We start from the raw sequence: 16,131 nt of genomic DNA on the forward strand, positions 1-16,131 counted from the left end.
GTGCCAAGTTTGATTCAATTTGAACAACCCTATGAAAAGTTATTGAGGGGGGGAAAGGGGGGGGGGGCGGATTCCGCCTCCGGTCATAGTATGTTCGAAAAACCTTGAACCGAATAGGGTTAAATACAGTCAAAATGGCATTGTAGCAAAAAGATCGCTGTAGGCCGTTTAAAAATCATGGAAACAGCATCATAAAAAATGAAAAGATCATCGTAGATTGCATAGTTTTACGTAATAAATTCGTCACTTTTTTAATTGTTTTTTAATTGCTTTGGGGAAACAATTCGTTTCAGAACTTGTTTCGTAATTCGTTTTAAATTTTGTTTCTAGATTCGCTTGAAAATAGTTTCAAAATCGTTTCCCGATCGCTTCCACTTAGTATCATTTTTGATCTTAACAAATATAATAAATTACAATCGTTTTCAAATCATTTCAAATTACTCCAGGTTTGTTTCATGAAAGGATCTGTAAAGGATTTTAAAAAATGTTGATATGATCTTGAATATAATATGAAACGATGGTGGAGACGGTTAGCTATATGGTTCGAAGACCATGATAACAACAGAAAGCAATTGTTGGTGTGCAAACGAAATATATATGGTGATTTTTGATGCTGCTGTGCGACATCCAAAAAACTTGCATACATGCAAAATTACATTTAAGCAGTATATACTGTACTTCCCTATTTGTTTTCTTATAAACATATTGTTACAAAGTCAAAAATAGCATGCCAGGGAGTGGGGCATGAGTTTAAGGTGGCAGTAACCCTTAACATAATTAGTTACGGAAGGTTACTTTTAAACTATATGTCCATATTTTTTCTGTTATAACACCCTTGTCACGATTTTATAGCTATATTCAGCCTCAACAATTCCTCTCTAAATTACAATTCATGAATAATTCATTAGTTCTGCCGAACATAGCTTTAGTCTATGCGCTTGCGAAATTTTACAGAAAGAAATTATTTAAGAGAAACGTTAATAACCAACAAAAATGGCACATATAGTAAAAATAAACTCTGATCTCCAATAGCGCCTCACCACAAGAACTCTATCTTCTGATAGCATTTTCGTTATTTTTTAAAATTTTAACACAAGCTTTGTAAATCATTTAGCTTTAAAAAAGTGTACGGAATTTTTGTTTCTGAATATTTTCTTTTGACAGTGGCTAGATGCACCATGATATGGTAAGATTCCTTTTAAAACCAAACAAAAGGCTATTGCGTGAATTACTGAATTTCGCAAATTTTAGGTGGGGCTTGTGGTCTTCCTTCTTCCTGTCAGTCAGTTTACCCCAGACTGACCCATCGAAAATTGACTTTTTGAGGAATTTTTCGTTCAAGAAGATCTCACAAATCAATTTTGAAAAACAACTGCGTAGTGCGTAACAAATATTATTGCCTATCTGAATAGCAAAATATGTTGGGTTAGTTTGACAGACAGCTTTTTGTAAGCTTTATTCGCAAGGTTGTTTGCGTATATCATACGTCTTGTTGACAATGGTCACAAGGAACATGAGTGTGCAGACTTGACAAAAATGCCACATATATATACGAAGACAAACTTTGGTGTTGTTAAATTTTATCTTTTCTCCTCTCTACTATCACTTATGATAAAGTTAGCATACAGTGGTACAATTTTTACATTTTTTTATCAAAAAAAAACATTAGTATTTACCTTGTGTTTGCTGTTTTGCCACCATGTTGTGGCTAATTTTGAAGATTAAAGGGAGCCAGAGGTATATAATGATGTTGGAATTATATTATAGAGCTTAAAAAGTTAATTAAGGAGTATTTTAATTTTTTTTTAAAAAAGCTCTTTTCGTTCTCAAGATATTCATATTTAAAGAATTTCAGATTTAATTTTGTTGCATAAAGTATGATGTCATATTTAAATATAGCTAATTTGGACATTTTCTATCATCAGTACAGTACTGGAATCAGGACACCTAACATCGTGGATCGCGTATCATGAGCGTCGTGCACGATTCACGATGCTTTCACGATAGTAAATTTTTTTAGCATAATGAAGGTTGCGATCCATTGCAGGGTCGACTTCCACGATGCATCGTGACTTTCACGATCTATATCGCGACCGTCATGATAAATCTTTAAACATTATAAAAATCATGTAATTAATGTCATGAGAGAATAGCACAATTAAATATGAATAATTGTATTTTGTTTTTTTTTTAAATAAAAAATATTTTCGTTGTTGTAAGCTTTTTTCTTCTTTAGACTCTAACTTATTTAGCTGTTCTACGGGCCAACCCGACCCTAACTTTCATGATAAAAAAATAATAAAAATATCAACAAACATTTTCTTATCCCATCTCATGAAAAAAAAAATTATATTATATATATATACAAGCGAAAAACAAGAAAGATCATTGTCGTAACACCCTCCTTCATTATGATTAATATATGTTTAAAATTACACTGCTTCCTAAAATCTTAAATTTTTTAGTCAATATCATTTAGGAAAAATATTAATATCATTAAATCTGTTTCAGTGATATTAGAAAAATAATTAAAAAACGTAAAATACGCATGTCGTAACACCCTTCACCGTTATGAGACAAATAAATAATTTTAATGTCGCAAAAGACTTTAAATATTGTCAACTAAACTACTTACTATGTACTATCTACTTCGCACGTAGAACAAAAAATTAAGTTGGAGTCACCAAATCCAATTTCTAATAAAAATACAAGAAAATACAACAATACAAATATATAACAATAAAAATAAATACAAATAACAATACAAAAATACAACAAAAAAATACAAAAAAATGTAAAAAAAAACAAAAACAAAGACACAAGATTAGCTATACACATTTATTGTTTAATATTTTTAATGTTATTCACGATCCATCGCAAAAATCACGATTAATTGACGATCGCGATATTTTATACATCGCGACTATCGCAAAGCTCTTTGTTAACATTTTTTCTATCGCGATGGTCACGATAGGATCACGGATCGTTCGTGTCGCACATTATACACGCTCATGATGTTAGGTGTCCTGATTCCAGTACTGTAATTTTAGACCTGTTAAGGGATGTGCATTAAAACTTTATCAATGCAAAAGTTGAATTGATTATACAACATAAAATTTTTTGCCAAAATGACTCTTGTTTGCTCATCCCAGGCCTCTTAACCAATGACCCACTAACTCAGGATACACAATTTGGTTTGTATATATAGGCCCTTATATGTTTACTTACAAAATTTGATTACAAACTGACATGCATATCTTTCTCAAGATATGGGAGTCGCCAACAAAAAATTAGGATGCCTGGAAGGCGCAAAGGAGTGTCATTTAGACAAAAAATTTAAATCCTAACTGCAGATGACCTAAAACAATGGGACCTGGAGTGAAAGCCTGTCAAAGCAGTACCACCGCCACAAGGAAAATAAAAATCTGCAAATCAAGGGTCTTTAGTTAAATAGATATTACCAGCGCCGTAGGTTTATGGTTATAGCTCTCGTACTCTGTGCAGGAGACTGGGGTTCGATTCCTCGTGACTGCGATTAAACATGGGCGAGTGAATGTTACCATAGCCCCGGGTTAACCCAAGCCATGTGAGGGAAATTAGGGCGATGACACACTATATGGGCCGTTGGATGTTGCCGGGAGTTGTCTAGTAGAGGGTGGGCCCTAATTGAGTCTGCGTAGCTCAAAAATGAGCATTAAATACTCTAGGACTCTCTATATCTAAGCCATGGCCCCTCCTGAAAATAATAAACAATTGTTCTAAAATAACGTTTAAAGAAAATTAATACAGGGACACAATATATGTCAACTAGGATTATTCATAACTATAGCTAATGAAGAACCATAAAAAACAAAAAAGCTCCTTGGCGCTCCAAACAAAACAAGCGAGCAAACAAAACAAAAAGTTCCTTGGTGTTCCAAATTCGAAGTTACCTCTGCCATTATGCTTTGCATAAACCTGATGGTACTTCATGTGTTACGACACATTTACCCTTAGCTGTTTTGATATTTCGCTTACAGTGAAATAAAAACCATCATAAAAACAACAAGAAGCCCTGGGGGTTCTAAGAATTTCCGCTCGCTACCAAAATATTTGATGACAACCTGCTAATTTGTTGTGTTATCATGTCAAACATTCGAAGAGGTTTGGTGCATGAAGCTCTGAAGATAAAGCACACAATTATATCTTACAACAAACGCAAAAAAAACGAAACGTGTCATAATAAACTCACATTTTAAAAGAAATTGCTAACAAAAAATACAACCTATCATTTATGGTTGAAAGTCTTGCGATTGAAACGTTTATGGTCTTAAGCGGCATTTAGTTGACAAAAAATCAAAATGTTGATGTGACCATCATTTTCAGCATACTTTTTTTAATAACTGTGCCAATGTTTGTCGAAAATAAAGTAGTTTTAATTTTTGGACAAATTTTGGCCTAAAATGGCATTTAGGTGACAAAAATCAAAATTTTGATGTCACCATTATGTTCAGCATACTTTATTTGTTTACTGTGCCAAATTTTGTTGAAAATAAAGTAGTTTTAATTTTTGGACCAATTTTGGCCTAAAATGACATTTAAGGTGGCAAAAAACCAAAATTTTGATGTCACCATCATGTTCAGCATACGTTAACTGTGTCAAATTTTGTTGAAAATAAAGTAGTTTTAATTTTTGGACCAATTTTGGCCTAAAATGACATTTAGGTGACAAAAATCAAAATTATGATGTCGCCATTATGTTCAGCATACTTTTTTTGTTAACTGTGCCAAATTTTGTCAAAAACAAATACCAATTTTGGCCTGAAACGTCATTTAGATTACTTCACGGTACTTAGGAAGCTTGGGTACGAAGTCTAAATCTGTGACGTTGCAATTGACCATTTGGGACAGGGTTAGTTAGTTAGTCAGTTATCTATCCTCCTCTCAGAGGAACGGGAAATCCCAGGGTCGATTTTTTCTCAAAAAATGCTCCGAAAGAAAAAACGACGGTTTTAAAGAATTTCCTACGCCTTTGGGCGCGGAAATTCAATTAAAACATTCGCCTGTTTATATAGCGAAAGGCCGCCGCTTCACAACATTGTACATTCCTATTCACTGCAATAACAATATTTTATAGAGGACTGATTTAATAAATTTAGATATTGTCAGAATCGATGTTACATTCTGATACAATACTCTGGAGGTCAACGTCACTCATTATCACATTTGTTGTTGTTCTTGTGCCTCTAAGACATAGTAGGCAACTCCTCAACAAAGCAAAATTTAATCTCGTCTTAATCCATAAGCTGGACATGCTTTTGGTAACCTTTCTTTTTGCAGCTAGATGTTCGGCCACTTGAGAATAGAAACGACTACATTCCCGTCTCGTTCCATCAAAACACGTAAAAACAAGAGGGGTGAAAGACCCGTGTTCAACCTGCAGTATACGTTGGTTATACTGTCTTTTCTTTTTGACCTTATATTGTCTTTTCTTTTTGACTTATTTTCTTTGATATTTTGCTCACATCCTCGTCCGCCAGAAGTTTCTTTTTTAAACTTTGTTTTATAATAAACTTAAATAAATTACAGGATAAAAATAAAAAAAGTGTTGGTTGCCCGAAAGCCGTTAGCGCTTACTTAAGGGCTAATGCCAGCTAAATGACGTCAGCTTAAAGCTAAATTCACACTAAAAACGCAGTTCCTTGCAGCGACATGTCGCCGCATGACTTTTGCATTATTTTGTTTACATTAAATTTTAAAATACCTTGTTTTATATTTGTAGTATACAATAAATAAAAAATAGGTATTTAGAAATTTAATGTTAATAGAAGAACGCAAGTGTCACACAGCAACGTGCCGCAAAGAACTGCGCTTTCAGTGTGAATTTGGCTTTACAAGTTTTTTCGCCGGCTGCCACAATGTCAAAAGGGCAAGTACCTCTGGTGACGAGGTTGTTTTTGCAACAATCCGGGCAAAAGCCAACCTGATTTCAAGGGGCTGTTCGTTTTTTGTATCAAGACAAGTCAAAACAGTTATTTTGTGCTTCCATTTTCTGGCATTATTTTAGCGGGCTTTTTAGGTGTTTTGTATAAGAAAAAAAGTTTACATGTACACGTCTTTGCACTGAGTGAAGAAATCCACGAGAGATCATCACTTAAACTTCTCTATCTTTTGTTTTAACATGAAAAAATGAAAAAAAATTTAACGATTTGGCTAAAAAACACCAGATTCGGATTTTGCCATAAATAGAAAAAAAGTAAGAACTGTTTCAGGCTCAAATTATTGTTTTCATGACTAAGAAAAACCCAAGTCAGAATTTTGCTATAAAACAAGTACAACTCATGGGCGTAAATTCTTTTCCAATACTCTCGCAAGCTCACAATTGCTTGAGGTTGTATCTTTTCTGGCTCCATTTTTATCATCAAAGCAATTACACAGCTTCATTTAGCAAATGTTAAATAAATATTCCTTCTTCTTCTTCTTCAGCAAAAAAAAGAAATATTTTTTATATAAACACAAATTTCAAAAAATCATTTAAAAAAAGAATCCATTAAGAACAAAATTGAAGTTAAATTCAGATGTGTTCTCAATATTAGGAGCAGTATAAGAACACATTAGGCTTAAAAAAGCCAAGAAGTAGAAAAGCTAGCCTCAGGTCAGATTTTACTGGTTACTATCCATCTCGTTCATTTAATCAGAAAATGAAAAGGAAGCTCTCCAGGCTAGATTTTGTTCTTATCTTGCTCCTGACTTTATCGTTTCTGTGGTACTAAATCAGCAGTACTAAAAGACACTATCAGATCATATTAAGAGACATTATCAGCTCTTATTTGAGAAACAAAATGTTTGAATACTTCACATGAAAGATTTCACTCTGTTAATATAAGAACATACTCAAAATACCACGTTTCAAATAATACATTCTCGCCCCAAGTTGCAGTATGTCAGGAATCGCTATCGCTTACTTGCCGACGGCCTTGATCTTAAAAAGGCAAGAATCTTAAGAATAATTTTGCTCGCTTTGTTTCTTAACAAACAAATGAAGTGATAAAACCACGATCATGTAAAACCTACCAAATAACGACTGGTTGTGCAATGTCATTGGAAATTATCCGATAAAAAGCTGCAAATTTGTAGAGTTAAACTGAGGTACAGGTGCTGGAAAAGTTACTGTTAAAACTCGTGTGTGGTGCTCTGTGTATAGTCAATTCTGAGATCAATCAAAATTAAAAAGTTGGCATGTCTAGGATGGCATACTTAACGATACCATGTTAGTGAGTTAAATTTGCATACCTGTCCGTGGGTGAATGAAGCCCAAATCAAATAACGTATTTCTTCTAATTTCAAATACTGGACCCACTTCTAATTTTAATTGTAGCCCTCTCCCAACCTCAAACCCAGGGCCAGTAGCGTATTATGATATGAGGATCATCCTCATATCAAAAAACGCTACAGGTCCTGGGTTTGAGGTTGCTGTATATATACAGTGAAAGCAAAAGGGGGAAAAGGGTTTTTGATATCGAATAGACCCCTTTTTATACCAGCCTCCTTCTAATTATAGCCCCTATCAGAGGTGTCTTCAAGCAATAGAGGAGGAAATACGGTACGGTAGAAAATGCACCTAAATGCATGTAATAATTCTCGTGCAATAATCACCAATACTGAAAAAATCCACGGCTTCGCCCGTTGTCATAAATTTTGGGCTTTACATTTCTGTCCATTGTAAACATTCCAGTCATCGCTTTTTACGTGCATCTTTAGTAAAAATCAGCCAACCTCGTCCCCAGGACATTTTAGGTTTTTATATTGCGAAAACCTAAAAAGCACTGAGGACGAGGTTCCAAAGTAGCGATTTGGCACTCATTTTGAACAGACAGGAAAAAAGACAGTTATTATTAATATAGAGTATTTTTGGATTGGGAATTGCATTTAACGTGTTCTTTATTATATTTGATTTAATCTTACATTAAATAATATAATTTCTTTGTTTGGTTCTGTATTTTGATTTGCGTCGCTGACTCTCCCCAGTGCACCGCACATGATACCGAGGTCTCACCGAAAATATTTAACTATTATAACTTTTAAATATTCTTTACAAAATCTTTTTTTAAAATTCGTCTCATGGGTCTGCAACAAGTTGATGTAAAACTGTCTTCTGATAGTTTGGTGTATGAAAATAATCTCCATAAATATTTTTGTTTTCATGACTACCATCGCGTTCACTTTTTAATCGATTTTCAATCTCTCTTCTTCGAGTTATGTGTTTCATTTTTTTCTGTCTCTCTTGTACTTGTCGCTCGTTCTCGCGCATGCGTTCAAACTGAATTACCTCGTTTTGACGTTGTTGTAAAAGTTTTTCACGTTTTTTGTTTTGCATCCACTCTGTGAAAGGAACTGCTGTTCTGCCCAACAATCTAAAGAAATGTATATACTTTTTTAGATACAAGAATGGAAATGATCAAAGGTGTTCCATGAATATTTTTTTACGCCCTTTGAAGTCTTATTCTTCTCCTAATACCTTGGAATTAGAAATTTTCGCAAGCGCAAACTTTCGTAATGGGAAAGAAGTTGATACGCAAAAAATTTGCGAGGATATTTTCGCGGATTAACCTGACATGAAGTTTCTGCCAGCATAAACTTTCGCGAATTAGTTGGACAAAAAGATTCAGCTAGCACAAACTTTTGCGAATGACAAAGTTGCTGTCTTAAGGTAATACTTCAGCAGAACGCTGCGAAGATTCACAAATCATTTTGACCACACAGAAATGAATTGTGAATATTAACCTATCAGGGAATATTGCACTTACATTCATGTTTTACTACATGCGCGCAATTTAAATTTACAAAAGTTTTGCTGTAACAAATTCAAAAAAACTTGCAAGGCTTGTGTAAAGAGAGTTCTAAGGTAATGCAGTAAACTGATTTTAAAATAATACACTAAAGTAATGAATTAGAAAAAATGAAATTACCTTTCCTTTTCTGCTAGAAGATCTAAGAAAAAAAAATTGATGTAATAAGAGCACCTATAAAGAGCACTATAAATCACCCTTGTCCCCAGGGTTTATCGATATCTCTTATATCAAAAAAGCAATAACCCTGGGTACGACGGTCACTATAAGTGACTCTTTGTGACGCTGTTAAGTCTCTAGCATGTCTCGACCGGGGATTCTGTAACTGCAAACAGGTTATTAAGTTAAGTTACTAACCCCCGTTTTTTTGTGGTTTTAAGTATTTTACTTTGGGTGAATTAATGCTACTTCCAGAAAATTCACCAGGGGGTAATGTTGTGCACATATATGTTGTTGCATACGGACCAATAAACCAAGTTGGACATTTAGAATCGAATTGTTGATGCATTCTTAAAGGAAGTTCTTGCATAAATTTTGACTTTGCGCATTTTGCTCTCGACTCCCATCCAAACTTATACAGATGTTTTGCGCTTTTGGTGTGTTGATAAAGTTTTGCCATCTCTAAAGCATGCTTTCCAATTGGTGATTTCGTGTCATCAGTAGCACCACTCTGTAGTAAAAAATCAATACACTCATATTTTCCACCTACAATGGATGCATAAAGTGACGTGTGGCCGGCTTTTGTTCGTGCATTAATGTCGATATCCATTTCCAACAAAAGCTTAATCATTTCAATGTTACCCAAATGTGAGGCAATAAAAAGCGCTGTCTCAGCACGCATTTTTGTCTCGTTTAGTAAATTTTGATTAATTAATTCATTCTTTATGCAAGCTGAAGTTTTAACTTGATCGAAAATTGCTTTTATATCACCCTTGTATATACTCGTTATGAGATGCCTCCATCTTTCCCAAATATTCAGTGTAAACGTAGCTTTATTTGAAATATCTAAGCTACTTAAAACCATGCCAGGACGGAGATCTGTCATGTCCAAATAATGCAATCTTTGTATAAAATACGGAATACCACAAACAAGTTCGATGTTAATTTGAAAATCACGTACTGTGGAGGCTTTGGAAATATTTTTTAACGTGTATGTCGTATTAGCAAAAGGTAAATACACAAAAAATGTACATAATGTTTTAGTCTTTCGATTTCTGTTTATGATTATTTTGTAAATATCTTTTTTCTGCAGGTCTTGCCACCTGATCACATAAAATATTATCAAATGTCTTTTTCTAGATAAATAATTAATTATTCAAGTATCTGCCATTTTGTTTTGTTTCGTATTTCACATGGCAACAAGCGGAGCAAATATTTCTTTGTGATTGCATATTACAACAATTATGTTAATTACAATTGTTCAAAATATATTAGACGGTTTCCACGTGTCTTAAAACTTTACTTCAACAATAGTTAGCATTTTAAATATATAATATAAACCATGTTTGCTACTATTCAATCCACTGACATATTATCATCTTCGCCTCACAGTTACCAAAAATATTTATCTTTCGTCTAAACACTAGTGAGTTAACTAAAATCTCTTCGAAGATATCGAAAGCTTAGACGCAAACGAATGTGTCAAAGCAAGTTTCCTAATACAAATGCATCAATAAGCACAAAATAATTTCTCAGAGCAAACCCCGAATTAAAATAAACTAATGCGTACAAAGCCAGCGTGACCATATCTTATACTCTATTAAATATTAGGGGGATTAATAATTTTTGGGGGAGTGAGACCTTAGGAGGTGAGACCATTCGCGTTCAAAACATTAAAGAAGAGTGGATTCCTAATATAAATATTCATGAAATAAAATAATAAAAAAAGATCACGTGAGCAAAGAACAATAGAATTAACTAATCAAAAATGGCAGTCAGTATGTTGGCCGCAGGAAATTTGTTTGCGACTCCGCGTATTTTTTCCCACATTAACTATTTCTTCCAACTTCACTGTTGTAAAAGAAATATACTGGCTCTTCTGGTTATCTAAACACGCTTTAACAGTCAAATGAATGCTAAACTGTAAGATTCCTTGTGCTGAACCTCTTCTCTGTCACATTTCCAATTTTCATGTAAGTCATTAAAATCCAGAATAAGCGTCCGTTTTATAACCCTAAGAAATTTGCTCAAATTAAGTAATAACAAGGAAAGAATAAGTGTAATTCAGACATTTGCTCCACTTTTGCCGGACTATTTTAATAACAACGGATACAACAATCACAAAGGATGTTGTCCGCTATAGCGCAAAAAGCTTAGAAAACATTTAATTAGCGCATGTGCAATTTAACAAAATTATCTCTGGTTGAAACATTTCTTACTCAAGAGAACCTTTTGAGTTTAGCGACATCGTTGAATTTTCTCTACTTTTGGCGACATTGTTCTCTTTAACAGCCAATGATAGTTTGACCTAATTTCGCCAATCGTCAGCAAGTTGATTAGTTCAGGATGACGACTACACAACGAAGGCGAATCAAAACTCTAGCAAGATTTTTTGCTTTATCAAAATTGTTTCACAAAACAACACGGTGTAATTTTAAATGCATTAAAAAGCATTCATGCTGGTTGACCAACATGAGATTTCTTTTAAGTGTTTCATATCATATAAACCAACATGTTATAAAAACATTTTTTCGTGAACAATTTTTTAGCATTTGTGGCTTTTATATAAAAAGCTTAGAATTTTTATATAGAACGCTTTAGGATTTTGAAATAATCTTTTGTTTACATCTGCTGCCATATTACCTTGTAAATTTCATTTTGCGCGTAAAAATTAAGGTACAATGGAAATTGGTAGCAATCTAAATAATTAAGATTTCGGATTACATCTGAGATCTTATTAAAACGGTCTTCTTCTTCTTCTTCTTCTTTTCTTCTTCTTCTTCTTCTTCTTCTTCTTCTTCTTCTTCTTCTTCTTCTTCTTCTTCTTCTTCTTCTTCTTCTTCTTTTTCTTCTTCTTCTTCTTCTTCTTTTTCTTCTTCTTCTTCTTCTTCTTCTTCTTCTTCTTCTTCTTCTTCTTCTTCTTCTTCTTCTTCTTCTTCTTCTTCTTCTTCTTCTTCTTCTTCTTCTTCTTCTTCTTCTTCTTCTTCTTCTTCTTCTTCTTCTTCTTCTTCTTCTTCTTCTTCTTCTTCTTCTTCTTCTTCTTCTTCTTCTTCTTCTTCTTCTTCTTCTTCTTCTTCTTCTTCTTCTTCTTCTTCTTCTTCTTCTTCTTCTTCTTCTTCTTCTTCTTCTTCTTCTTCTTCTTCTTCTTCTTCTTCTTTGAGAGAGAGGAATATTTGGTTGGGTTAGTATAATTATTTAACTGCCTAAATTCCAGTTATATCAACGTTAAAGATATTCTCTTCATTGTGTCCATGTTTTCACATATTAAGATGAAAATATTATCACGTTTTCTAGCCATGTGTTAATCTGAATCAAACCAATATCAAGATTTTAACTAGCTAACGTAGATTTCAAGGCAGCATCCCGCTAAAGCCAGTTAGCTGTAGCTAGCCTTATTTATTCTTATTATTTTAAAGCTTGGTATGTTTATTATTATTTATTTTCTTGTTGGGGTTGTGGCTCTCTTCTGGCTAGCTCTTTTAGCTACTTCTACAATCGTGGTCACAATATGTTGGCACAAGACAACGAATTTCGAAGTTCGCCACCACAAGTAATTGCGTAGGCTCATTCTATATTAGATTCACACATCTTAAACTTGTCAAAGTTCACCTATCCGGATCTTAGGTTATTTGGTAAACACAAAATTCTTAAAATGTGCTAATTGTTGCTGACGTCAGCAAGGCTATTAATCACGAATTTCGGGACCTTCGTGGTCCCTGACGTGAATTATTTCGGTGTGCGGGCGTGCTAAAGAATGTGACTAGCAACTTTTCAAGCCTCTCTGCCTGGCCTACTTGTGTGCAAAAGAAGCGACTTTGCAGCCGGCCGGCTGCAGAGTATTGACTATTTGACTGTTTTGCCCATATTTAGATAATGAGTAAAAAACAGGCTTAGTCTCAATATTTTTGTCCACGATTGTAGCAGGAGAGTAAAAGTAGCCAAATGCAGTTTGGCTAGCTACAACAAAATTCTTAATCAATATTTCTTATGCTAAGTGCAGTTAGTAGATAGCGACACCCTTTTTTTATTGTCATGAAAATTACTGAGTGATTTATTTAGCTGGACAGGGTCGATAACAACAGGCTGTTTTTCCCGTGTTCTTATTAAAACCGAAGTTGCAATAAAGTTTTTTTTCAAAAAAGGGTATTATGCCTATATGGATATGTGTCATTGTTTGCCTGTACTAATCCCTCAGCCCAGAGCAAAATTTATTTTTGAACTTTTAGCGGGAACGTTCTCTGAAAATAAAAAAAGATGGCTAAGTGTTTTTGCTATAACAGGGTAGCAACGAGTTGTAAACTGTGTTTTTATTTTAGCTAAAGTTGTGAAAAGTTATTTTTGGGAAAATATATTACACCGGAAATACCATAATGTTGTGCGCCTATTTTTGTCACAACATATTACACCGGAAACACCATAATGTTCTGCACCTCACTCAATTTAAGACATACTATGAAGTGCTTCACCTAAATGTGTGGCACAGTTTACATTTCTTATTAATCGCTCTTTCAGGCATTCGACGTCAGGTTACACAGTTACTTGTTGCTTAACCTGGCGTTTCGACTCCGGGTTCCCCGGCTAGTTATTATTATTATTATTATTATTATTATTCATATTTACACAGGTTGACTACGTCAGAATATATACATATCTGGTATCAATGCAGGACCTGTACAAAAATAAATGAAAGTAAAAGCTAAAAATACTATAAAAATTTTGGTTTCGAAGAGGCATAGTTAGTAAGTGTAGCACTCTTGGATAAAGACGAGTGATGAGTAAGCAAGTAGGCACGTATCAGGATAAGTCACTGTGAAGGAGAATGGCATAGTTGATCGTAAGTGTGAATGTGTGACTATATATATATTAAAATGTGTCAAAATAATCAAATAAATAAATAAAATTTTCAGACACTGAGTCAAAAAGAGGCATCAGAATTGTTAAAACACCAACTGAGGTGAAATGCTATGACAGACTACTAAGAAAGCACAAGTTCAGACATCATCATACACAATGATACTGTTTCAAAAGAGGCGTATGGTGCACAATTGCTCAATACAGTAAAAATGTCAATACCACGGAATCCCATTTTGAATTAGTCTCTATTGTTAATTTAACCTTTTTGTTTCTTTCGCCTACTTCTATTTCTTTTTTTGTTTTTAAACTTAGTAGGATCCAGCTTTATGGTCAAATCTTAGATATCTTAAACTTGATAAAGATTTTAGTCATGTCACAGGTATCTATATTATAATGCCCGTATACGTCTGCCCGTCCGTCTGTCTGTCTGTCACGCAAAATGGTAGCTTAGCTGCGACGGGCGAACACGTGGGTTTTTCCACGGGCTAACGACTAGTAATAAAACATTTTTAAAATATCGCTACACCACAAGCAATAATATTTAATAAATGGATATGCTATAAAACTTCGTTTCTTTTTATGAATGTTAAGTGTAGTGCAGTATTAAAGTATTCATTTTTTACAAATCCCTTTTTGTATATTTGTACTACATGAAACATTTTGCACGTTCAAGATAATACCACGGGATAATACCTATTTCAAATAACGGACAACATTGTAGAAGTTCTGTACAAAACAGACTACTGGCGACCTAGGTATAGGAAACATAATTACACACGAAGAAAAATCCGAAATCTTTTAGCCTGCAAGAGCTTTTATTTTTTTTCTAGTTTAGAAATATTCTCTGGTTCCGGGACTAAACAATTCAAAGTTCGTCGATTAGAACCAAAATTTTTTTAAATTTTAAATTTTCATGAAACTAGTCGGAAAAATCCACGGGTTTCACCCGTTCTTTTATATGTCGCATTGCGTGCGTCTCGCTACTCGCGGTACTTTTTTGTGTGGCAGACAGACGCATACGGGTAGCCTGTGGAAAGATTCACATGGTCATCCGTCCTTTATATATCGCATATTTCGTGTGGCCGTAACACGACGTTTTTCTCGAGCACAAACAGACAGACTGATTATGGCTATAAAGAGATATATTTGCTTAGGCAGACGTCAGCAACAATTAGCACATTTTTTTATAATACCCGCATACAATGTAGTAAATAAAGGACGACTGGATTTATCCACCGGCCACTGCATAGTTTAGGAGTTTGATTCCAACCAAATAACCGTAGTAAGCGAAAAGAAGTTTAAATTGCGTAAATCTAGTACAAAAATAGCTTATATATTTACTTAAAAAAACAAACTATAACTTTTGCGACTTTTTATCTATGTATTTTGTAAAATGCCATAACTTAAAGGTGCAGCTTCGGTTGAAATTGAAATTTTTTCTGAGATGGTAGCTGAACATGCGAGAGTCAATATGCAGAAACAGATACTATAAACTGTTTGACTGTGGCTACGATTGGCTTTGGAACTTTCAAGGGAACTTATCTTAAAAACTAAAAAAAATTGTTAGAAGACTGTTTTTGCTATGACAGGGTAACAGATGGTAATAACATGTGTTCCTTATTTGAACCGAAATTGCGGGAAAGTTGTATTGACATTACGTCCAAAACGGCGCACCAATGTAAACGCTCCACCTAGATGTATGACGGCTTATCTTACTATGGCAAGGTTATCCTGCTGGCCTGTTGCACCTAAAATGCTATCCGAGTAGCGATCTGCTTTTTCCATAGTTAAAACTTTCAGGCGACTGTTGTTGTTAGAACTTGGTAAGACAGGCTGTAGCATGTATTTTGTTAAATTAGTTTTTAAAAATCATTTACACCTAAAAGAGCGCACCGCTGTAAACTCTCTACCGGATGTACAACACAACCTGCGTTTACCAAACGCAAGCAAAGCGCGTTTTAAAACAGGACGCTGGAAAGTCATAAAAAGTACACAAAATTGAAACACGAATGAACTTCTTTGCTATCTCTCTATATATATCTCTATATACTATATTACATAAAAATGAGAACAGACACAAATGCAAGACAATAGGTACCGAAATGAACGTCCCACATGTAAAATGTGCCTGGCAGTTAAATGCACTCATGTGTGAAAAATTTTCGTGCTTGAAACAGTATAGGAGGCTGTTCTTAAGGTCAAATACAGAAACATTTGAAAAAGTCTGGTATGTAAAAGTTTTGCTAATAAACAAAGCATACTTCTTTATTTGTTCCCTTGTGGATCCTGT

At 34.2% G+C, this 16,131-nt stretch overlaps 1 protein-coding gene across 1 annotated transcript; it reads right to left on the bottom strand.

Moving 5' to 3' along the window:
• Positions 1–7,864: 7,864 nt before the first annotated feature.
• Positions 7,865–10,143, bottom strand: LOC130613406 (uncharacterized; the record flags this gene model as incomplete). Its single annotated transcript, XM_057434755.1, has 3 exons — positions 7,865–8,393; positions 8,949–8,970; positions 9,186–10,143. Coding segments are annotated over 3 exons (1,275 nt in total), but the record flags the coding sequence as incomplete, so codon positions are not given.
• Between the last annotated feature and the right edge of the window lie 5,988 nt (positions 10,144–16,131).

This window comes from Hydractinia symbiolongicarpus, chromosome 11, assembly GCF_029227915.1.
Source record: "Hydractinia symbiolongicarpus strain clone_291-10 chromosome 11, HSymV2.1, whole genome shotgun sequence".
Lineage (NCBI taxonomy): Eukaryota > Metazoa > Cnidaria > Hydrozoa > Anthoathecata > Hydractiniidae > Hydractinia > Hydractinia symbiolongicarpus.